The 25061-nt window shown below is 43.0% G+C and overlaps 1 protein-coding gene across 2 annotated transcripts in view; it reads left to right on the top strand.

Moving 5' to 3' along the window:
* LYPD6 (LY6/PLAUR domain containing 6) overlaps positions 1-25061 on the top strand; it is a 56959-nt gene that overhangs the window by 13798 nt on the left and 18100 nt on the right. For both annotated transcript variants that reach the window (XM_035131383.3, XM_088661599.1), the window contains exon 2: positions 24799-24988. In XM_035131383.3, coding sequence (XP_034987274.1) covers positions 24871-24988 — 118 coding nt within the window. In that variant the 5' untranslated portion in view covers positions 24799-24870. The remainder of the gene's footprint in view (positions 1-24798; positions 24989-25061) is intronic.

Raw genomic sequence — 25061 nt, 5'->3', positions numbered from 1 at the left:
TTTTCAGACATTCACCTGATGAATGTTTTCTCATGGGTGTCCACAGCCTTTGCATTTTAGATGTTCATTGTAACATAAAATAAATATGTGCGTATTTTATGCCCTTCAGCTGAGAGTATCTAGTTGCAGGTACCTAGGCTCAGCCAGTACTGTGCTTTGATTGTCAGGACTTAGTCTTGGAACATTTGAAGCAAAACGATAAAATAAAACTATGTAAAACCTCATTTCTCTTATCACTGTGTGACCAATACCAACTCCCCCCTTGGAAAAAAGGGGCACATTCAATGCAAGCTTAAATATTGGTGCAAGGTACTATAATGGCGCCTCTCAACCTTGAAGAGATCACGATGTAGAAACCAATAATTATTGAATGGCATCTTTAATAATGTCTTTCTTGATGCTCTGGGCAAAATGGGGATTGGGGTGGTGGTGTTTGGCAATTTGATGGTGTTGGGGAAACAAGCATATATCTGTTTTCGTATCGTCTTGCAACTGGTCCATAGTGTATCTATGTACATCACAGCCTTAACTCCCTCCCTCTGCCCAGAAATCATAGTGGGGGGGAGTTGGGATACAGCAGGCATCCCTAGCAGAAAGAATTCTCAACACATTTGCCAACTTTCCAATTCTCGGGATTCGTCGTGGGTGGTCCATGGCACTTAAACTTCTAAGCTGGCTTTCTTGGTACTTCTTCTGCCTTGAAACAATTCTAGTGGCAATGTAGATTTTCTTTATACAGATGGAGCATAGTTGCCTCCAGGAGAAACATGCTGTGTATTTGCTGAGCTTTTATAACTTGGACAAAACAAGACTCGTGAAGTTTCACACTGGTTAATTATTACTTGGCACCCTTCATCTTCAAATACCTTTATGAATGTTCATGAATAATCACAGAAGGTGGTATTTATTATTGCCATGTAGCACATCAGACTATAAAGACATTGATTTATTTCTTTAATTTTTCTCTCCAGACTACGAATGATAATCAAGATTAGATTTGAGAGGTTGATGTCTTTTGTGATCTCCCCACCCTGTAAAAATCTTGGCTACATAGTCTTGCTCTGTACTAGACTCCTAATGGGGCTATTTCTGGCTGGGTGAGGATAAATTTATTGTGATGGATGGAACTATAAATTATCCGTTTGCCCTCATTTACAGATTAATGGCTTGGGTCCTGGAATAAAAGTGGAAAGTCAAATTAAGTGGAGTCGGTCATCATCATGGCTGAAACCTGTTCAGCTTCTTTGCTTCTCTCCAGTTCCTCTTTCATTACCTTCTTCAAGAGCCCAACATGCCTCTCCACGTATTGCAAAGTAAGCAGACAGGACAGTTAGTTACCTAAGAGGAGTGTCTCCACCCCCATCGTTCTGCCCGGACACTGAGGTCCAGCACCAAGGGCCTTCTCGCAGTTGCGAGAAGCCAAGTTGCAGGGAACCAGGCAGAGGGCCTTCTCGGGTCTGTGGAACGCCCTCCCATCAGATGTCAAAGAGAAAAACAGCTACCAGATTTTTAGAAGACATCTGAAGGCAGCCCTGTTTAGGGAGGCTTTTAATGTTTAATAAATTATTGTATTTTATTTTTCTGTTGGAAGCCACCCAGAGTGGCTGGGGAAACCCAGCCAGATGGGCGGGGTGTTAACAATAAACAACAACAACAACAACAACAACAACAACAACAACAACAACAATTTATTATATATTGTAAAAGGGAAGGTTGATGGTGGCAGAATCGTTCTCAGTTCTAACGCTCTCTTAGTGAAGGAGTGATCTGGATAGCGGTGGCCTGATAATAATCAAACAAAAAGCCAGCCACACTTTGGGCAAGCTAGGTAAGCAACTATTTAAAAGGCAGTCGGCTGTAGGTACTAAATAATAATAAAAATAATAAAAATAATATAATTTATTATTTGTACCCTGCCCATCTGGCTGAGTCTCCCCAGCCACTCTGGGAGGCTCCCAATACAGCATTAAATATTAAAAGCTTCCCTAAACAGGGCTGCCTTCAGATGTCTTCTAAAGCTAACTGTTGATGGGCCATGTAAGGAAGCAGAACGCGCATGGCTCCTTCTGTGTACAAAATTCTGTAGTGTTGTGATCCCACTGTATTAACTGAAGTGGCTAATCTAACCGACTGAAAGGTCATCCTGCCTTTTGGACTGTAGAAATCGGTACAGCCCCAGTCTTCTTATGATTTTTAAAGAGTATCATCACCACCTCACAGCCAGAGAGCTATAAAATATTTCCTGTACTGTCTGAAAGTAAAACTCCCTCCTAGAGAAGTTAGACAGGCTCCTCCTAATTGAATTAAAATCATTATTGCCTTTCTCCATGTTCTTAGCTGGTTCTGTTTTATCTGTGTCAGCTGCCTTGAGTCCCGAACTGGAAAATGACAGGGTATAAATAAATACAATAACAATACAGTTGACAGTATTTCTTTTGGGCTTTATTCTGCAGAATGTGGTATGAGTAAGTGCAGTGACGCTCTGGATGATAGGTCTTCAGTTGGGCACCCTGCTGCGCACTCTAAACAAACAAGCTTTTCATCATAGTAAAATGTCCTAGTGTTTTGACAGCTTTGTCTGGACATCACATTACACTATACTGAAAATGGAAGCAGTTGAGCCAATGAGAGCGGAGGGATGGTGCTCAGTTATTGACCCGGCACTTCATAGTTTACATTGTCAGTTAGGTGGATCCCCTGAACTCTTTCTGACTCAAGACATCAGATGTGCATGAAGCTTCTCTTGTCATCGCTCGATGCGCATCACACATTATGCAAATCCTTTAGCACTTACTGGTTCCATGCCCTGCATCTTACAGAATATCTGAGTCTTTTTGAAAGTAGTACTTAATGCAGGTGGATCTCTGTTCAGCTTTGTGGAAGTCAAAAACAAGCCACAAATAGTTGTCATGGGATCGGGCCCTTCCTTAACACATCTTTAGTTGCTGGAAGATTTACACATTTTAGGGTTTTTTTTTTCCCAAAACAAAAAGTATGTATATCCCACTTTTTTATCAATCTTCAAAGTTACCAACAACAAACAGTGATCATAAAAAATAAATATAAAAATGATAAAGGATAACAGTGCCCCAAACTAGAAATGAGCTGCACTGGTCTCTGCTCTCCAACTCAGATCAGTGAATTTCCCAAAGTCACATTAAAAGAAGAATTGGGTTTTGCTGTGCTCTAGAAAGCAGATGGTGTTTAAGGTTGCAATCCTAAACCTTGTTAAATATGATAGAACTTACAGTGGTGCCTTGACATACGAATTTAATCTGTTCTGAAGGTACCTTCGTAGGTTGAAAAATTCATAATTTGAAAAGTGCCATTGGAAACGCAATTTTCCATAGGAATGCATTGGAAACGGAAAAATTCGTAAGTCGAAGCATCCCCATCTAAAAATTCATAAGTCGAAAAAACCCTATCTAAAACCGCCGCGGTTTCCGTTCGGATGTCAAGAAATTTGTAAGCGTGCAGCCATTTGCCCCATTCATAAGTCAAAAAATTCGGTTGTCGAGTCGTTCGTAAGTCGAGGTACCACTGTACTTCTGACCAGACGAAGGAGTAACCCATTGATTCTTTTGCCCTCTTTGGAATTTGTGTGTAACATCTTAGCTCTGTCCTTAGACATTGCTACATGAGGGGCACGCAAGCATGAATGGGCAGCTCTTTATGCAATAAAGTATATTTTATTCTCCAGGCTGCTGCTTTACCCAGACGATGTTCCAAATGCAAGCTTTGGTTCAGTGCAAGTGGCAACTCACTCTTGGCAGCCGTTCCTGAATTCTTCTGCCTATAGTGGGAATGTGCAGAGTTCAGTTGCAACCTGCCTTCAAGCCAAGTGTGGCTGACATCTTTTGGTGTCCAAGGGTGGGTGAGGGGAAACAATGGACATCCCTATTAACAGTTCACGATAGGTGCCAGAAATGCCACCTGTCCACATGAAATGGGTGGGGTTAGCTGCACTGTGTTTATCCTTTTTAACTCCCTCAGTTAAGATGAAGCACAGGAGATGTGTACTCTTGCAGTGGGGAGAGTGAGCACACATTCTTCTGAGGCAGTAAGAGAACCACACGGGAGCTCTGAAAATACATAAGGGAGATTGGCCCTGAAGTTGCATTTCCTGGGTTTAATTCCTCTTCTCATCACCATCTCCTTTGGTAAGAGGCAGCCTCCCTCTTAAAGGATTGTACGAGACTGGTGGTTCATCACAGGTGCTCTAAGTATGCAGGTTATGGCCTCACAGGGATGCTGCCCTGTGTTGGCAGAATGAGATGTGAGCACACACCTACCCATCCCTGTCTGTTTCTACTGCTGTCAACAAATGAGTAAGAGAAAAATCTTACTAATAAAATTTCTGAGTAGGATAAGGGAATTGTGCATGCACTGTCAGGACAATTGTCATCAGAGGCAGGCTTGAAAGGTGGAGGCAGACCACCTGTTTATCTCCCCTCTGTTCATTTGGCATATATGTAGGAAACAATAAGAACTCTCAGAATAGAGTGGGATGGGTGTTTTTTTTTGGTGTGTGAACAGCTCCTTCTGTTGTCCTGTGTGGTATCCAACATTTCTCTAGAAATGTTTCCCCAATGTGTAGTAAGCAGATCAGAATTCTAATTAAGGACATTGCATACTTGCACAGTCAGTTAATTGTTCAGAGAATATGAGGGTTGGGGATTTTTTTTTTGAAAAAGAGTTTTAATTTAAATAGCTTTTGCTGTTGGCAAATCTGTTTGCTTATGTGTGTGTGTGTGTGTGTGTGTGTGTGTGTGCATGTGAATGGTAAAATAATAATGTCTCCAAATTAACAATAATGTCCTGGGGACCTAAAATAGAAATGTTTGTTTACAGTATATTTATGCAGTTTGTTTTATGAGAAGGTCACACTGCTCTGTAACTTGTTCTGATTGTTTCCAGATTTCTGTGTTGTAATAAATTGTATACTATGTTGAACTAAATATCCCCCCCCCCCTGCATACAGAGTCGTATCCAGTTCAGCCATTTAAGAATGCCCCAATTTAGGATGCTTTGGAAAGGTTCATTTCTTTTAGTGTATTTGAAGCCAAGGGCATTCAATGTGCAAGAAGACTGTGATAAACAGACCAATAGTAGAGGAACTGGTGGCACTTTAGGTGTTGCTGGACTACAACTCCCAGCATCCCCAGCAGCATGGCTGCTGGGAGTTTTGGTCCTACAGCATATGGAGCCCCACAGATTCCCCATTCTTGAAATATACCGGTACCAAGAAAGCTTGCTAGCAAAGGGGTTCCAATGTTTGCTGGTAGAGTCCTATGATCTGTGGCTGTGAGGTGTTCCCACTTGGCTTTTAATTAGAATTTCATCACTTTCCTCAAAGCTATTGTAACGACTGGTTACAGTGCAAGAATATTTATGGGCATAAACGTAAGGCATAAAGTTCAACAGCCAAAAATTGCAATAAGGAATGTAGAGAGTAAACTCTTTTTCCCCCTTATCAGCAAGTGCAATTAAGACAGATGATTTCCATAGTAGTCAGCATCCTACACGGCAAGTCTGTTACTAATGTTAAACTTGGCTACTCTGAAAGTGCTAATCTTAAATTTCTTGATGGTCTGAACTCTGCCCAAGAGGTATATTTGGTCCTAGCAGATTATTTCTTGCACAGCTTACCTTCTGCGTTTGTTGTTTTTATTTAAGTAATATTGGTCAAGAAATTAGTCAGACTTTGAAATTTTAAAGGAAGCACTTTTGATTAAATGTTATTGGGAGGGAAGTGCCCCCAGAGATAGGAGATGATAGGAGTAGAAATGTGGCTGATCTGACAGAAATGTGCACTATTCATGCTTGTGTATTCAGCACAATGGAACTGGCACCGGATAGAGACATGGGAAGGAAATGGAGTCTAGGATGGTGCTCATCTGACATGGCTAATGTAGTTTTAGCTGCAGTTTATTCATTTTCAGCTTTGTATTCTTCTTATTTAAAAAGTGTGGCTAGACATTCCGTTGCTACGCCCATAACCTGGGTTTAAGGTGCCATTTAGCTCCTAGCTTTCATAGCTCAGTTTCTAACACTGCTCTAACCAATGATGCTGTTGCCATGCAGCAAAGCCAGTTACTGTTCTGGTTCAGTGTGCCAGCAACTGTGCCGGGTAAACTCACCCACATACCTCTAAGTATTTTTGGTAAATGCTCCGCGGGGGGAAATAGAGGTTAGCAGTGGGCATCCCTGTACAGGCTGTGCTATATAAATGTGTGAAGGGAACATGGTTCTTGGTGCAGCAATTAGCAGGTATAAGATGCAGAATGATCGCAGAGGAATGATGCAAAACATTTTTTAATGGAAAAAACATGGTTACCTCATTGACTCTCTTTTGCATGTCAGTAAATTTGTCCTAGGGCACTTACCTGAAACATGTCAAGCTTGAAATCTGATCCTAAAGATCAGTAGGATGCCTTTTCTATGTGGCAGGCTCGCAACAATGCTCATAGAGGAAGTTAACAAATTATAGGCCTTGATCAGTTGGGGACAAATGACATTATGGTTTTCATTTTCTCTCCAAATCTCTGCAGTGGGCTGCTGTTTGATCCTGAAGCTTATTTCTAATACTGTAGGCAGCAGGGAGAGGTTTAATCTTTTCTCCACCTTTGGTAGCTGCATGTAATGTGTTGCAAACCACGAGGACCTGACAATTGGCAAATTTGTATTATGACTAGTGCCACCTTTGGAGGAAAAATGTAATTCTAGGTATATCACACAGTATGAACACTAACATTGCTTAGTGGCGGAGAACCTGGTGGACAGACCCTAGGATCCAGAGGCTGCCTTGGGCAAGTATCCTTAATGAGTTTGGTTCGGAGACATGTTGGTGGCCGTTCTCATAACCCACATCTCTGCCAGGCAGCAGCTTAGTGGCAGGGGGAATTTCGGTTTAGAGAAGTGGAGGGAGGGTTGCTTAACCCCATCCTGCCCGCTGCTTTACCCCAGCCAGGGTTGGTTTATTTCTGCCGTTTTTAGCCCACACTTTGTTAAAACCATTAACTGGGTGGGTGCGTTCTGGACCCCCATACATGCAACACTGCAAGGCAAAGTGGTTGAGCACTGGGAGTCTCAGCTTCCATGACTTATGAATGCAATTATCTTATTTGCAGGCATGTCAAGGTTTTTTTTTTGTAAAACGCATTTCAGAGTATGTTGTCAAAAAATATTGTTGAGCAAAGACAGCATGCTCACCAGCTGTAGGCTCCCATATTTTGCAAAACTGGGTTGTGAAAGCATGTAGTGCAAATATGCTAAATTGTGCTCCAGACTGAACATAGCTGTTGTCTTTGCGACCCATTTCCTGCTTTATTCTAATGTGGCCCTGCAGTACAAACCAAATTGCTTACGTGTGTATTTGAGTTGAGAGTATTGGGTTGAGGCTTCACTTCAAGAACTAGCATGCATTTAAGTTGCGCTTGTGTTCAAATAGGTGCTATCATGTTCAATATTTCAGTGCCTTGATCTAGCTTGAAGGAATGTCGGCTTAAGCTCATTCTTCAATGCTTCCAGAAGCAGCACCAGAAAGATTCAGTTCAGCTGAATCTGCCGTTGCTGGCTGGCTGCGTGAGGATGTTGTTTTAAAGGTTTCTGAATCAGTGAGTATGGGCTCCTCTCTCCCCACTTGCTCTTTTTGCTCCAGGGCTGTGTTAACAAATATAAAATATTCATTTGATTCTTGCTTTCTGGAAATGAAGCTCCCAAATTATTAATGTGATAAGACCAGGGGTACAGTCAAAAAAGGTAGGCCCAAGAGAGAGAGAAAAACTCTGTCGCAAAATTGCCTTGTAAATGTTTTATATATATATATATATCCAATGTGTGTGTACAGTAAACTTTTGTTTATGTGATCTCTTAGGCCACATGCACATGTTGAAGGCTGCCATGTGGAGATCTTAATTTGCAATTATTGTTTTTTATGAGCTGTGAAGGAGGCTGTTTAATTACAAACTCATAAAGCATTTAGAACAGTTACCAGGGAAGTCTGTTGTTGTTGTTGTTACCTGCCCTTCACCACATGGTCTCGGGGCAGGAACATTGGATGATGAGCATAGAGTCATAGACCTGGAAGGTACCCTGAGGGTCATCTAGTCCAACCCCTTGCAATGCAGGAATCCTGCCCACAGCCATCTCTGCAGGTGCTCAAACCACCAACCTTCTGGTTACCAGCCAGACCCACTGACCCACTGTGCCACATAGGACTATCAACGGATTACTTTTCTGACAACAGCCTCTTACTGCCAGGAGCTCCATATTAGTACAGAGCCTCTCTCAAGGGGAGGGGTTGTGGCAGCCTTAAATAGGTAATTTTATATTAATCTGAATAAAGTCGCCTTATTTTTGAGGAGCCTGAATTCAGATTTGGTTGCCCTCACCCAGTTTGGACTAACTTCATTGGAATATTCTGATCTAGTAAATTTTGGATATGGGGACTATTTTTGGATGGGGGGTATACTTTGTGTGTGTGCTTGTTTGTTCCCTAAGCAACACCTTCCCTCTTAACATTTGATTCTGGTTCAGCTACAACCATCCATGGTTGGGTATGTGGCCCTCCCTCCTTCCACTTTTCAGTTACTGTTATGTCTGCACCAGACACTTTACCTATCAATAGCTGAAAGTGGATTTTCAGGATGTGTTTAGTTTTGTGGAAATGGCAGCACAGTTGTATCATACTCTTCTGTGTCTTAAGCTCCAAAAAAATGAGAGAGAGGAGAATTTGGAGGGCATTGGGTGCCATCCTAAAAAAGGCAAGAAGACCAGGCAGTGTTATATTTACACTGATTTGTACTCTCTGTATAAGAGCTGTACTGTCTCGTTATCCAAGTTCCCAACCTGAGTTATTGTATTCTCCTGATGAAGAGTTAGCAAGTGGCGTTGTCCTTAACTGTCATGTTAAGTAAGTATTGTTTTGGGGAGGGGGTGGCTGTATGCCTGAGTCCCCTTCTAATTCCTGAATCTAGCATGGCTTCAATTCCTGGAATAGCCTGGCTAGCTTCCTGGTGATGTCATGGTCCTCGAAGGATAGACCATTAAGGTAATGAAGGAAGTCGCTCTGTAGCAGAAGTGAGACTTTCTATGCATGGTAGCATAGCAGGCCCCTGACCAACACCCCTCCTGCTGGGCTTGGACCTCTGAGGCCTGGGGCAAGTGTATCTGTCTGCTCTGTACCGGAATGGCAGAAGAAAATGAGATGGCCACCTTCCTTCAGCTCTCTGGTAATTTGAAAGACAAAGGCAGAGTTGGGAGTTGAGTTACGTTCACTAGAATCCGGAAGGCTGCAGGCTGGGCAGTTGGGAGAAAAGCCATGCCTGATTTCTGCTTGAAACCAAGGCGTTGGCTATGGGAGAACAAGACCCTCTCGTGGTGTTAAGGCCATGAGCCCCTCCATTGTCAGCTCAGGTTGAATATATGTGTAAACCATATATCCTAAAGACACCACAGTCTCCACCAGGCCTGTGCAGGCAGTGGGGCAGCCGGGTACATTTGGCTTTGGCCTCCGAAGCCTAAGTTTGCTGGGGTCACCCACCAGGGGCCTACCAGAATGACACTGTCATGCAAAGAACTTTCTATGCCTCCAGCCAACTAGGAACACCTGCCCTGGGCCTCAGACAAGCTCCCTCTGCATGGGCCTGGTCTCCACTTTCCCTCATTCCCAGGAAACCGAACCCTGGGTAAGTGTCTAGAACCCCTGGAATCTCACATCATTTGGAGGCTGGGGTGGCATGGAACAGTATGAAACTGTTGTGGAATGGTCCTTCCTGGTAGCTTAAATGCGTCTCTTGGGATGCCATTTTAATGTTTCTTGTTCATCATTATCACCGTTGGTTTATTTATATACTGCTTTTTGGCCAAGGCCCCTAAACAGATTACAAAAGAAAATACAGTAAAGGTGTGTAGTAGAGGCAATAAATCAATAAAAGTATGCATCGCTTTTGTTCTTGCAAATAATGCACTTTAACATCAATTTGCAATCAAGTAGATGATCTGATTCCTGTTCCAGATGACTGCAAGCTCCTAGAGATTTGATATTGTGTCTGTGTTTTTGTATTTCGCTTTCCCTCCCAGAAAACTGTGTATATCCCAGGGGTGAATGTTGCTTGTAAAGAGATCCACTTCCAAGCAGGAGGGCTGCAGCTTGTAGCATGCCATGTTGTGACAAGCTGGAGAACTCCTTATTAGTAGGTCTCTTGGCAGGGAAAAGTTCCGGTGTTCACCTGGTAGGCTGGAAACACTGTTAGCAAGGAGAAGCAGTTGGGAGAAAAGGCAGTTGTCTGCTCTTCTCGACGTGGAATTATTTGCAGCCTCGAGCTCTTCTGAGCCAGCCAGTCTGCTTGGAGGAAACTGCCCCAGTTTGCCTTAGTGGCCTGGGTATCACCTTCCACCTGATTTTACAATAGATGAGCAAAGTACTTTTTAAGTGGCAGGAGGAATAACCATCCTTAGATTAGTCTGTGTCCAGTTGTTACCAGTTTTGCAGATGTTCATCCCATCCTGTTTCCACAATTATCTGTGTAGAGGCAACAACTGATTTATGCACATACAATTGATGTGCAATTGCACACATGTGCATTGCAGCAACCTAAGAAGTTGCTGGAAAAGGGGCTGTAATGGGAGGCAAATTGAGGTGGAGTGGGTTTATGTTCCCTCCATGAACGCACACAGGGGTCAGGAATGTAAGTCCCATACAAATTGGTTGTTGCCCGTATATTAAAACACATATTTATGAGTTTCAACACAAAGATCACATTGAAATATGCATTTTAACTCAATTACGTGCATTTCATCATAAAATATACATTTTAATTCACCTTGGTACATTTTTTTGAACCATGTGCCGAATCGCAAAATTCAGAAAAGTGAAAAAACGGAAGAATAATTGCATCTAATCCACCCATTAGTCCATGGAGCTGCTATTTCCATCAGAGTTCACAGTAATTGATTTCCTCAATAATTTGTACCCATAAGAGCCCTGCTTAATCGGTCCAAAGGATTTGGATTCAGGTTCTGGGTCTTGCTGGGAACAGAGAAGTTAAGTTCCCAGAAGCCAATACTTGGGAACTGTCAAGTTGGGGACTTAGAGAAGTATGCATTGTGTTCTATTTGAAACTGAGTGTTGTAATTAATAGATAAAATGTATATTTTAACTTTCATATTTGGATTACAAAAGATATGGTGTTATCTTGACAAACGTCAGAGCCCTGCGAAATGGAAATGGGAAAATCTTTTGGAGGATGTGAATAACTTGTCAGTGGTTAAGTGTGCAAGTAGAAGTACAAACTTGGTTATCAGATTAATTTGGGAACAAGGCTTTTTCTGTGGTGATGCCACATCTCTGGAGAGATGTCTGCTTGAATTTTTTGTTGCTCAGTACCAAGAGAAGGCTATCTTGTTTTCTTGGGCCTTGAAAAAAAATCTCTTCAAGGCTTAACTAATTATTATTGCTTCTGCTTTTACTTTTGGCTACTTGTTACTTTATTGATTATTATTCTTCTAGAATATTCATGCCTCATGAAATAAGCTGCTTTGGAACACTAATGATGGGGGGGGGGAAAACAGGACAGGAATACAAATTTGGTTAGATACAAATTTGGTTAGATTAGAAAGGTTGGAAACACACTTTGAAGCATGCCCCTGCCCCACCTTAAAAAGAAACCTATAATTTGTTAAGGATGTTGGGAATTGTATTTATGTGAGGGACAAGCTATAGTTTTCAGGATTCTTTGAGGGTTTTGTGTATGTGTGCGCGTGTGCCTGTAGAATATCCTTTAAAAGTATGGTGTGTATGTAGCCAAAGAGAGCACATTCATGAGGCGCTTGAAAAAATGCTGCCTTTTTTTAGCTCCATGAACTCCCCTTGCAACTTGTAATTAGCAGCAGGACTAGATGGTCCACTTTTTCGTGGAGTAATTAGTACACTAATTGTGTTTGACTGTTTGACCATACTTGCCTGCTGTAATTGAGGTAGGACGGTGAACTCCTTCACCATGTCTGCTCTGGGTCTTAACCGATGACTATGTGATATAATGAAGCCTACACAGACGTCAAACCAGCTAGAGTGTGTTTGACCTTTCCCAAGGCTTGGAAGAAAGAGGGGGGAAACAGGAAAGGAAAAAAAAATGAGTGGAGGTGTTGGGGAGGGAGATTTGTCAAGAAGAGAAAGACATGGAATGATTTTTGTCTGTTTAAAATGTCAGCCAGCCCAAGCATGGAGAAAAAGTGGGAGTGAGACTGAGCACCAACACAGAATACAAGAATGACCGAAAATATAAACAAGCAGTATTTCTATTTACAGGTAAGCCCCACAGAATTCAAGTGTGTAATCTTAAAGTTCAGGAGAATTATGGAATCTAACATCACTGGAGCGATATCCCATCAACTCCTCAGTTTTCATCTGGTGGCTTCGAAACCACAAGTGGGACACATTCTGACCTATGCTGAGTCACAGCAGTGGCATCACTTGCCCCCCCCCCTTCCTAAGGAAAGGCATGGGGAAGATGACTGGGGCAAATGGATGATTTGCTTACATACTTACATTTTTTATAAGTATGAAAAAGAAAAGGGAATTTCAGCAGATAGATTCCTTTTTCATCAATACTGGATGACAAGCTAGTTTGACTTCTCACGGGGAGGTCCATAGCTGAGTGGTTGAGCATCTGCTTTGCACACTGAAGATTTCAAGTTCCATGTCCTGCATTTTAAGAGACCCCTGCCTGAAACCTTGGAGAGCCTCTGTCAGTGTTGACAAAACTGAGCTAGATGGACCAATGGCCTAGCTCAGTGTCTTCCTATGTTCCAAAGCCGTACCAACATTCTGTCTGCTGTGCAGCCATCTTGGGCTTGCCGATCGTAAGGTCGGCAGTTCAAATCCACACGGCAGAGTGAGCTCCCGTTGCTTTGTCCCAACTCCTGCCACCCTAGCAGTTCGAAAGCATACCAGTGTGGGTAGATAAATAGGTACCATTGCAGTGGGAAGGTAAATGGCATTTCTGTGTGCTCCAGCACTGATCAGTGTTCCGTTGCACCAGAATGCTGGTCCCATGACCCGGAAAACCTTTCTGTGGACAAACGCCGGCTCCCTCGGCCTGAAAGTGGAGAAGAGCACAAGACCCCATAGTCGAATTCGACTGGAGTTAACTGTCCAGGGGTCCTTTACCCTTACCTAAACTACTTCACATAAACCACTTCTAGTGCTGTGCAAATAAAATTAGAGAGAACAAAATAGTTCCAATCTACAGTAGTGATATAGTTGAAAAATGGCTTTAGGACCGAGTTAATGGAATATCTACTAGTGATGCTAAATCAGGGCCAGTATGAGATTAGCACTTGAAATATTTATGTGTTAAACATATGGAAAAACTCTCCTTATTTAGCTGGCCATCAGCATTGACCTTTCGCGTCCTGTTTCTACATCACTGCTTGCCAGGCATATGTTTCTCAAGTAGTACGTAAATACAATTTTGGTGGTTTTAATCCTTATAAAATTTATCCTTATCAAATTTCATCCAATTTATTCCTGGCTGTTGCTCCCCAATTTATACATGCTTTTGTCCTTACCTTTGGTGAAAACAAAATGAAACTCTTCCAAACACAACAGTAACAGGAAAAGCCTTGGTATGTGCTGTGAAACTACACCATGTGATTATTATTACAGAGGGGATTTTTTTGTCTCTGTTTTCTGTACTTCCAGTGATGATTACAGCAAGGTACAGCGAAAAGTGAGATTCTGAGAAATGATATGGCAGCATGAATTTTGTGTTCTGGGAACAGTTGCTTCCATTGCATTGCAGCGTTCCACTCCATCACAGCAATTTTTCATTTCTGCAGCCCAAATCAAATTTGCATCAAGATCGCTATATCCAAAACAATGTCAGTTGTTGCCTAACAGGAGTGAGGTAGGGACTCAAGGACTACAACGAGATTGCAGAGTGTGCTGTCAAATTATTTACTGTTCAAGTCCATTGCATGGCATCTGAAGGGGGAATCATAAACAATGCTTGGATTACTTCTCATTGCCACATATTTTCCCATTGTAAACATGTACCACAGCAAAGGGAGGCCTAATTCAGACATGCAAATACTATTGTGACTTGGTGTGTGTGTTTGTGTGTGTGTGTGTGTGTGTGTGTTGGGGGGGGGTGAGATTGAAAATATGACCTGCCTGGAGGCTGCCCCACTTGACAAAGGTTGTGTGAGATGTTGCTTGCTGAGGTGCCTTTGATAGCTTTCACCACCCCACCCGCACAATGATGTTTAGAAAGGTTTGTGGAAGTGGCTCCATTTTAAGGGATTGCTATGCTAGTGTTGCAGATGGTGCCCTCACTGGACTTAGGCTGTCTGGGGGAACTGAAAGCCGAAAGGAAATGCACGCAGGATCCTTAGCCATTTGAACTTATTTCTAAGCCACCTTCTCCTATAAGATGTATCAAGGTGGTGTACAGCAATGTATACAAATGTCTGAACCCAGACAAATTGCTATTAGTCTTCACAATGCTTTACGAAAGTAAGCCAACTTTAAACTATGGTTAATGGAGCAAGCTTCCTTTCATAAATAATAGTTAAGATTGACCACTGTTTAGGGTTCGGGTGTAATGCTGTAAACTGGTTAAATGGAGATGGAACCTTCCCATTACCTGCCAAACAAGAGAAGGAGCAGAGAGAGGGAACATGCGAGCCTGAGGCTTATCATAATGGCTTAGGGTTTCATGCTTATTTATTTGTCTGTTCATCTTGCTTATGAATCACTTCCCACAAGGTATTTCAAAGTGATTTAGAATATAAAAACATATATATATATATATATATAAAACAGTTGAAATACAATGGTTGCATTCATATTTTGTTTAGATTCAATACAATGGTGTTGCATCACGTTAGAATCAGGGCCGGCTCTAGGGGTAGGCTGGGTGGCGCGGGGCCAGCAGGGGGGCGCCGGAGCGATCTCTGCACCACGGCGCCAGGGCGCCCGTCATGCTTGAGACGACCCTGGTTAGAATTCTTTATGGGACAGTGTCGGGGCCTGGAGTCACATTCGGAAATTAAAATTCTGGATGTCACAAAATACCCACTTCGCAAAAGAAAAGTTGGTGCTGCTCAGAACCCGCCCACCCTGCAAAACATCTCAAGGGGTGAAACGACCACAACTCCCAAAACAAAACAGAGAAAAGTAGGTAGCACCCTCTGTAATGAATCCTCAAATCAAAAAAAAAAAAAAGTTTTATAATAATTGGAGGTGCTGGCGCCCAGGAAGCCGTTTGAAGATGCTGTGCCCTGAAACGTTCCCATTTCTGCAAAGGGGTTGTGGACCAGACTCTTAGCAAAGGACCATCTATGGGTAACAAATCAAAGGCCGGTTCTGGGAATGGGTCTGACAGGGTGCCACGAGGACAGTCTGCAAGTCCTGTCCAGCATTCAAGAGGGATTAAAAGTTTCATTTCAGTTGATGTTGTTGCTGCAGCACATGAAGGAAGTCTCTTCTGCAGTTTAGTATCCCCGGCCTTCTATTGTTTCCTGGGCTGGTGATAGCAAGGCAACATGTCGCCATCTTAATCAGATCTGACAAATGGACAATTATGTTGCTGCTTGGCGAATTTGCTGGGTGACTTCAGTAGCTCCATTTTCAGAGCAAAAGGCCAAGGGAGGGGGAACAGGCCTGCCTGACGTTGGGGAAGATGTGTTAGGAGTCGTCCTACACATGAGTAGGACCTTGGCAAAGACACATGCCCGACTGGTCGATCGTAGCCTCCACAATATTCCGAAGCTAGGACAGGGCCCTGTTTTGGTGTCTTTAACCTTCATCAGCTGAAAGGATTGAATATTACATAATAACTGGAGGAAGCATACATATACTAGTTACAGACTAGTATACAGATTATTGTGGACACTACCTTACCTTAGAAGACTCATACATCAAACGCGGTATCAATATATTCAGACTCTTTAATGGAACTGGAATCTGAATTATTCAATTAGATACTGGTATTGAACTGAGTTTGCGAATATTCTTTAAACATTAAGTTTGTTACAGAAATTGTATGGTTGCATGTAATTTTGTTTTCTATGTTCAAATTGGTTTGTTAATAGGGATTATTCTTATTATTGAATGGTATTGTTGGCCTGAGTTCTTGGGCTGAGGGAACTAAGCATCCTTTAAAAACCTACTGTTGCTGTACTTATAACGTCACAGTCAGTAATACACTTTAACTTCAATGTGCCTGAAATCCTTCAAGACTAGGTTTTTTAAGCAACATGGACTCTTGCTAGAGCCTTATAATATTTTTTAAGCAACATGGGCTCTTGCTAGAGGCTTATAATATTTTCAAGGACAAGACGTAGTAGGGAAGAAGAAGAAAAGGATGAATCAATCAGGAAAAGTGAGAATTAAAAATGTGTATTGGGGAGGTGCTTGATTGAAATGATAGAGGAAGAAAGGGTTTGATGTTGGGTGGTAGGAAACAGCAAGAGGGGGGAATTGATTGGTACCAATAGAGGGAGAAGACAAGATGGATATACAGAAGTCATGTTCCAAAGGTAAGTGATGCTGAGGAGAAAAAAGTCAGTGAAGAAGAGAGTGGTGTGAACTGAGAAATGAGTAGAAAATAATGGGTCAATAAGCAGCATTTTAGATGATGGTAGAGGCTTCAGAGGGAAAAAAGCAGTGCTTGTGGGGAGAGTAGTGATTCTAGCTATATCGACCAATTGAACAGGACTTGTCAAGAATATGGATATACGGCAGAGGAAAACAAGGAATGTTCAGAAATGCAAACTCCAGCAGTCTTTGATTGAAAAGAGTGAAAAACAGGTTTGAGAGGATTAAGAAGTTGTTAGAAAAGGAAATGAGACACAGAGAATACTACAGGGTGACAGACCTCAATCGGAATGCAAGCTTTTAAAAACAGAATAGGTGTAACATAAGGGAAGGGGACACAGTAAGTGAGGGTGAATCCAGGGGACAGTAGATTTCCAAAGATCCGTGCTGACTGCATTTGATAGGAGTTGTAGCCCCAACCCTCTGCCAGGCACCAGGTTGAGAAGACTGTCCTAGAGCAGCGTTTCTCAACCGCTGTTCCACGGCACACTAGTGTGCCGCGAGACGCTGGCTGGTGTGCGGCGACGAGAAGGGCGATTTGCATTGTCACGTGCCTGGCGGCTGCCAATAAGCGATGCTGACCCACCAGAAAGCAATATTTCTCCTCCTCTTTCCCAAAGCTCAGTGCAAACGACTGGAGGGTGGTTTTAGACAAACTTAAAGAAGCTGGCTGGATGAGCTCAACCTGAAACTTGCTGAGCAAAGGATTGTGCTGGCAGAGAAATCAGCGGCTTGTGAAGCCTTATTACAGGAGATTGCAACCAACACAGCAATTGGCAAGTGTTTCTTACAGTCATAATTATATAGTCAATATAGGGCGGCACAGAGTTAATTTTTTAAACTTTTTTAATGGTGGTGTGCCTCGTGATTTTTTTCATGGAACAAGTGTGCCGTGGCCCAAAAAAGGTTGAGAAACACTGTCCTAGAGCAATGCCTCTTTGGTGGAAAGTTCAAGGTTAATTACGAGAAGCATTATATTAGGGGTTTGGACAAATAGAAGAATTTAAACACTCAGAATTTCTGAAAAAGCCACCTCTTTCCTCCTTGTGACAGTTGGCTAGGTTGGGTTCCCTTTGAAACACAGTCTCAGATTTTAAATTTCTTTTTAACGATTGATTTGAAGTTGGTCTAGGATCATTAAGGATGTGGTAGGCTTTCCACATACCATTTTCTGGTGCTTTATCTTCTTGGTTTAAAAATGCTTCAGCCAGCACTATTACTCAAGAACTGGTTATAAATTTTGTTTGTTTTTCTTAGTTTTCTGTTTTTGTTGTGTCAGCACTGCATAAGAGGACATGCCTTTCCCCACAATACTTTAAGCCAACAAAATATCTGAATCGCACGCTGTGAAGAACTGGCATCTCCTAACCCCTTGGTTCCCCCCCCCCCACTTCCAGTTCTTGCTTTGTTTACTTCATAAAAGGAACTCTCTTGCAAATATGAATTGTAAATAGATAACCCTCCATAGTTAAGTATGTAAATGTGCTTTCTCTATGAAAGCAGTTGCGTGTTTAGACCTTTAAACCTCCCCCTTAAATAAATTCAGACAAGACTCAAATTTTGGTTTGGTTTTTGGCAGAATTTAGGCCACAACTTTATTGATTACAGCAAGTGAGTGGTTGCATAGGCTCTGGTTTGACTAGCTCCCTGCACCGTTGCAGGTAGTGCTGACCCAGGGCAATAGCGGGTGAACACCTGGAATGGTGGAAAGCCAGGGACATGCTATGTCCACCTCCCAGATGTCCCCCTGGACTCAGGCACGGGCACAACCCCTTGCAGGGTTGACCAAACAATTGAGTCCCTGGATTCCTTTAACAGAATACCTTTCACATAGGGATGGGGAGAGCGTTCCCCCATCCCTATTACCTGAACCAGAGCCTATCCGCAACCTTACAAGTTGTGGCGATTTGCTACGCGGCAGGCGAAACCCAAATGGCACCAACCAATCAGCCAAGTGGGGAAAATTCCTGCCATGCTCCTGTCCCAAAGACAGATGACACACGACAGCATAGCAAGGTCAAGCGCGCAAGCCCTAAATAGAGGGAGAGGTGGTCAAGTGTTCTGATGTACTGACTAAGAGAGAAAGCTCAGGGTCATGTGCATAGGCATATATAGGTCCCTTGATCCATTTTGACTAGCGTCCCATTGGTCAGATTGAACCCAGCATCAAGGGGCCTACCAATCGGGTGTTGTGGCTATCCAGTCATACCCACCCACAACACAAGGGTTTGGTTGCCAGGTCTCACCGCAATATGTGCCCTCTTTGAGGGAGGACACGATCTGTGACTAAGACCCAGATGACTTGTCTGCTTGGCCCGGGGAGTTGGTGTTAATATGCATGCAGTATGTTAGAGCAGCTCTGCCCGAGGGCAATTTTAGTGTATTCACAGCTCCCTACTCTATCCCTCGAGAGTTTGTAGCTTGCTCTTTTGATCTGCCTTTTATCTCTCCAGTTTCTGCCTCGTGAACTTTCAAGCTTCCTAGGGCACAGCTGTAAAGAGGGACTTGGTGGCCATGTTTCCTGTCATAGTCATTTTACTGGTTTATTCTGGGCTGGAGAAACCATTGTGGCATACGGACTCACAGCGCAGCAGATTGCATTCGATTGGGCATCCTTCCTTGAACCTGGACTAATTGCATTAGCATTAACTCTTGTAATAACAGCTGTGCTGACTCTTGTACTGCACCTTGTAATTTCTTGCCTAATACAATTGTTCATTTGCACCGTGGTCATTTGTTTGCCACCCAGAGAACTATTGTTACAGCAGGCAGCTTACAGGATAAGTGGAGGAATAAATAAAGAACACATCCCCTGTATTTCATATTATGCAACATACAAGGTAACTGTACAAATGGCTGGTTTTTGGCAGTGACAGGAGAAAACTCCCAAGTCTAGAACAGTGCACCAGCCCTTGCAGTATGTTCCTGGGATAAATAAATCTACTTCTGTATTTTCTGGTGGTGGTTTATTTTGATCCGGGATGGCAAATCTGGTGTCTGCCAGGCAGTGTTGGGATTCTAGCTCCCTTCAGCCCCAGCCAGCCTGACAAGTCATCTGTAAATGGAGTCTCAACATCTGTAAGGCCCACAGTTTTCCTAACTCTATAATACTAGAACCTCACTGGAACCAAACCTCCGGGTATAGGGCGGTATATAAATTCAATAAATAATAATAAAAACTTTGAGAACCACCAGCAACCATTCATAGCATTAAGACCTGCCACAAGGATACTGTCAGAGGGTCGTCGTGGCTACTCTGGAGTAACTCTGCCTGAATCCAGTTTGTCTTCAAAGACGTTTTTTGTGCTCTTTATTTACAGTGTAGAGACAGCTTTAAACATGACCTCTCATCCCGAATAAGCATCAGGGCCGTCTTAAGCGCCCCTGGCGCCATGGTGCGCCGGATCTCTCCGGCGCCCTCCCGCCCCGTTTCCCAGCGCGGTGGGCGGGTGGGCGCAGCGCGCACCTGCCCGGTGGACCGGCCGGCCAGCAGGCGGGCACCATGGTGCCCTGCGCCACCCAGCCTACACGTAGGGCTGGCCCTGATCAGCATCCGGCAATGGCGTGCGTCTGTTCCTACGCCAGCAAAGTAGTCTGGGCACCCCAAAACCCTTGACCTGCGTTGCGCCGCTCTCCTTTCTTCTGGCGCCGGAAGGAGTGATGCCCTTTCAGCTTCCTCCCTCAGCAGTTGGTTCCCTGGCTCTGCAGCATCCCTGAGCATCTGCCTGCATCCCTCCGCCCCCGAGCTTTCCCATTGTTCCTCCCTCTGATTTCTCTCCTCCTCCAAGTCTCCCCCTCTGGTGCTCTCTGTACTTGACGAGGTGGATGTCAGGATGATGGGGGCTGGCTCCCTGTAGGGAGTCACCCTTACAGATACCAATGCATCTTTTCATTATGTTTATGCAGGGCCATTCCCTGTATGTTCCCCCTTTTGTACTTTGTTCTAACATCTGAGGCCCTACTACACATAGTCATGTGAGGATTGGCAGGTATCTAAAAGGAGCAGGGCGCTTTTTTTCATTTGCCAGCCTTTCATGTCCTTTAGATGCCAAGTTAAAACCTGGCTCTTCAGTAAAGCCTTTGGGCCTGGCTGATAACCTCATTCATTTGCTTTTCCTGTGCATTGATTTCTATCCTGAATTTTGCATCTCTGAGAAGCTTTTGATGTAATGTTTCAACCTTTTTAAGGGAAGGGAGATGGCTTTAGTTCTGTTAGCGCTTCTTTCAGTGCCCTGTTCTCCACTGGACTGATGCCTGGAAACAGAAGCCAGCAGCATGTCTGCCCTAAAGGCTTGCACCAGCTCTGTCGCAACATTTCTTACTAGCGTTATGGATTGGGAGGATGAGGCATTTAGAAAAATACAAGGAGGCCATTCACTTTCTGTCGAGGAGCAGGGAGAAGAATGTGATTGCTGCCAGGTAGGTAGGAGGGTGCTGGAGATCTGCTTGCCAACCCTCCAGAACAGCCAAGCTCTCCTGGCAGAGAGAGAGAGAGAGAGAGAGAGAGAGAGAGAGAGAGAGAGAGAGAGCTGATCAGGCTTCTGTATTTGTTGATAAAGCTCTCATATTAGCCATATTCACTCTTCCCCTCAGACTTGTATGGGTGAGGAGTAGGGATATTGGAGAAGTCCAATGAAAATGGGAGCAAGCAGAAGTGACCAATGTTGGCTTATTCGTCACGTGTCCAGAATAGAAACCAACCCAGTGAATCTGATTGGTATTTGCTGTCGTTGCTTTCAGCCCACAAACGATACGTAATTGATTGCATTCCCCCACTTCCTTTGCGTTGCATTTGCATTGAAATGAACGGAGTGGAGTAAAGTAATGTCAATGAAACAGTGCTTTGTGCAGTGAATATGAGCAGAAGGGGGAACAGTGTCGTCTTGTATACGTAGTGAGAAGTGTGTGGGGTTGTCCACCACCCTTTCTCCCCCTTGATGTGAGTGGGAAGCTTCTTCCATCAGTGTGGCTTCGCCCATGGCTTCATCAGGTGCAGTTCCATTCAACCCTCCAGAATGGGATGGGGTGGTGTTTTTTGAATGGGATTTGGAGGTGTAAACATAACTAGGGCCATTTTACCCCATGTAATCTACTTCATGTTCTCTTCAATGCAAGAGACAAGGAGTGCTGCAAGGTCCTTACAGAACTTTGGACTCAAGCTCCTGACACAGTTTGGCATGAAAAGACACAGCGCCTCTGGTAAAATTAAGGTGGTGAGTGGCTGGGGTGTCAGTGGCACTCCTGCAAGCATTTTTTTTTAAAAAAAGCTTTGAGAAAAGGAGGCTGGGGCAAGAGATTTGGGAGCCATCCTAGAAGGTCTGGGGTTCCAGGTTCCTTGGTTGCCCTCTAATGAAACCCTTGGAAGAGACGATAGATGTAGAATAGAATTAAATTCTTCATATGGCTCCAGAAAAGAATGTTGAAGACAACAGCTGTAGTACTAGAGCAAGGATAAAAGTATTATAATGAATAGGTTGCTTTAAAGATTGGGTGTATGGGAGGGGAGAATGTATTTCTGCTGCGCTCTCTCTCTAAATAATAATAATTAATAATAATTATTTGCTATTGAATAACCTCTGCAGGAAGTGGAACTCGGGTGGCGCTGTGGGTTAAACCACTGAGCCTAGGGCTTGCCGATCAAAAGGTTAGCGGTTTGAATCCCTGTGATGGGGTGAGCTCCCGTTGCTCGGTCCCAGCTCCTGCCAACCTAGCACTTCGAAAGCACGTCAAAGTGCAAGTAGATAAATAGGTACTGCTATAGCGGGAAGGTAAACAGCGTTTCTGTGTGCTGCTCTGGTTCGCCAGAAGCGGCTTTGTCATGCTGGCCACATGACCTGGAAGCTATACGCCGGCTCCCTTGGCCAATAATGCGAGATGAGCGCGCAACCCCAGAGTCGGTCACGACTGGACCTAATGGTCAGGGGTCCCTTTACCTTTTTAACCTCTGCAGGAGCATCTTCATGTGGGCTCTGGGATTGCCAACCCTGGAGTAACATCTGAACATCGTTGCCTATCTCTCATAGCTTTCATTTTCAACTTGGTAGGGGTGATTTTAGAAGGCCACTATGTGTGTCTTCTTAGGAGTGCAAATGGGGATGGAATGACTTTGGTAAAATTGCCTGGTTCAGATAGTCTAAACAATTGCTGCTCTGTATTTTCTTCCCATTATGTCTGTTGGCACCGTTCGTTGGATAAGCTAGATCTTCTTCTTTTGTTTACAAAAAAGTTGTCCAACAAGTGGGTATAGCTAGATGCCATCATTTGTGTGGCACCTCTTCAAGCAATTTATTCTCCTTTAATTACTACTCCAGTAATTACTTTGTTGTCTCAAGGGGAAAGGATGGATCTGTTTATCTTGGTCTCAAAGACTGGCTACGCTGCAGAATTTGCCAGGTGAATCGGCTCACGTACTTGAACATAACTGCTTAGAAAGAGCATGCTGGTAGTTTTGGTGAAAGGGCCTGAAGGGGCACAGATCTGAGTTTTTAAAAAATGTATTACATTACAGCACATTACATGACAACACATCAAGCATCTTTGTGTGCTGATCCTTACAGTTTCATAAGGCACACATTTTACTGTGGCTGAGACAACATTCTGTGAACAGTGGCTTTCTTGGTTTCATTGGCAACTGCCCAAGAATCTCACGATAGGATCCCACTGTAACAATCTCTCCTGATTAAAAATAAGTTGTAGCTGGCATATTAAAGGTGATAGCCCTCGGTGGACTGTACGGCCTTGTATAATAAATAAGTGGTCATGTGGAATTTTACCAAGTGTTCTAAACTTACACCTTTGTGCCACTTTTCTGGTGCCAAAGACTTTTGGCATCAGTTCAATTCCAAGCCCTGATTCAGGTTGGTGCTTCAAGCATTATGGTACTGGTACATAGTTTTTTTAAAATAATTGCATGAAGAGAACAGAGACAGTTGTACTGATCTTATTCTAAGGAAATAAAAATGTACCTATTTGATTGAAGTCCAGATAACCTTTGAAATTTACTTTCTGCAAAGGAATGTTTTATACGCAAGATTTCCTTTAGTTGGGTGTAGATGGGTGCATGCGTTGATTGTACACATGCTAAAATAAACCTGCACAGTCATAAAATATGATGGCCTATGCATGATGATGTGCAAAGGGGAAACATCTTCCCTGGTAACTTGAATCAGACCAGCGGTTCCATTACTTCCTGTACTGTTTCTGTCCTTTCTGAGTAAGTAGATCAGGACTGAAAGCCTCTTCTAGATTTGCTACCCAAGATTTGTTAACTGGAGAAGCAAGGGATAAGATCTGGGAAAGCGATGTTATTCTAGACACAGCCAGATCTTAACTGCTGATCCTTGATATCAAGATTATACATGGTACTGAGATGAGGGATTCATTGAAATACAGAAATACAGAAAAGTTGGTTTTAATTAGGAATGTTGAACTGTTCTGAAGATGGTATTTTTGTTTGTTGTTTTGTGTGTAAAGTTTTTGTTTTAGTTCTAGGTTTTGTTTATAAAGTTTTAGTTTAATAATAAATAAATCATTGTTGTTCTATATATATTGTTCTTTTTTCTCACAAAAAGTTAATTGTATTTGTATATGTAATATTCATGAGTATTTCTATCCTTTTTCCTTTCTTTCTCTTTTTGGCTATCTCTTTTCTGATATGTTTTCACTATAATTCTTTTTAATTTTTCCTAATCTTTATAAGTCTGTAAGTTTCAATTTTTATGTATCTGCAATATAATTCAATAATAATAATAATAATAATAATAATAATAATAATAATAATAATAAGATCTGGGAAAGCATGTGCTCCCTCTTTACCTATTTTTGAAAATGAGAGGTTGGGCCATAATTATTGCTGTGTTTTGGCAATCTCGTTTTGGAGTATAAGGTATGGCAGAGGTCCCAAATTCTTTGCGTTCCTACATGATTAGTACTCTTTGATTGGAAATAGCACTGGATTTTGGGTGGCGTGGGCACTCCCCCACCCCAACAGGATGCCAAGTTGAGGGGGCGCAAAAGAGATCCATTTTGGGGTGCCAAATTTGGGGCTCACACAGGGTGCCATATTATGAAAGATGATCAGTCTGCCGCTGCTGGGAATAACAACTGGTTTTGGTGTTTAATCTTGCAGGTGTGTAGTTTAATTGAGTTTACCGACTGACCACTGTTGTGTGTTTTCTTTCTGTCTGTCCCTCCAGGTGCACATCTCTTCCAGATACAAGGAGAACGAACTCCCGAGAAATCCGCATGTTTGAGTCTCCCCCTCTGCAATGGCATCTTGGCCTGTGCTGGCCTGGGTCCTGCTCATCCGTTTCATTGCTGATTACCTGAATGGAATTCAAGCCCGGGAGTTTACAGTGAAAGACATTGTCTACCTTCATCCTTCAAGTAAGTCTCAAGGAGCAGCTTATTATATTAAGATGTCCTTTTCCCCCATTCAAGGACTATGAAAAAGAGCAGA

This window comes from Zootoca vivipara, chromosome 1, assembly GCF_965207765.1.
Source record: "Zootoca vivipara chromosome 1, rZooViv2.hap1.1, whole genome shotgun sequence".
NCBI classification, from domain to species: Eukaryota; Metazoa; Chordata; class Lepidosauria; order Squamata; family Lacertidae; genus Zootoca; species Zootoca vivipara.
This window is presented reverse-complemented; position numbering and strand designations above follow the sequence as displayed.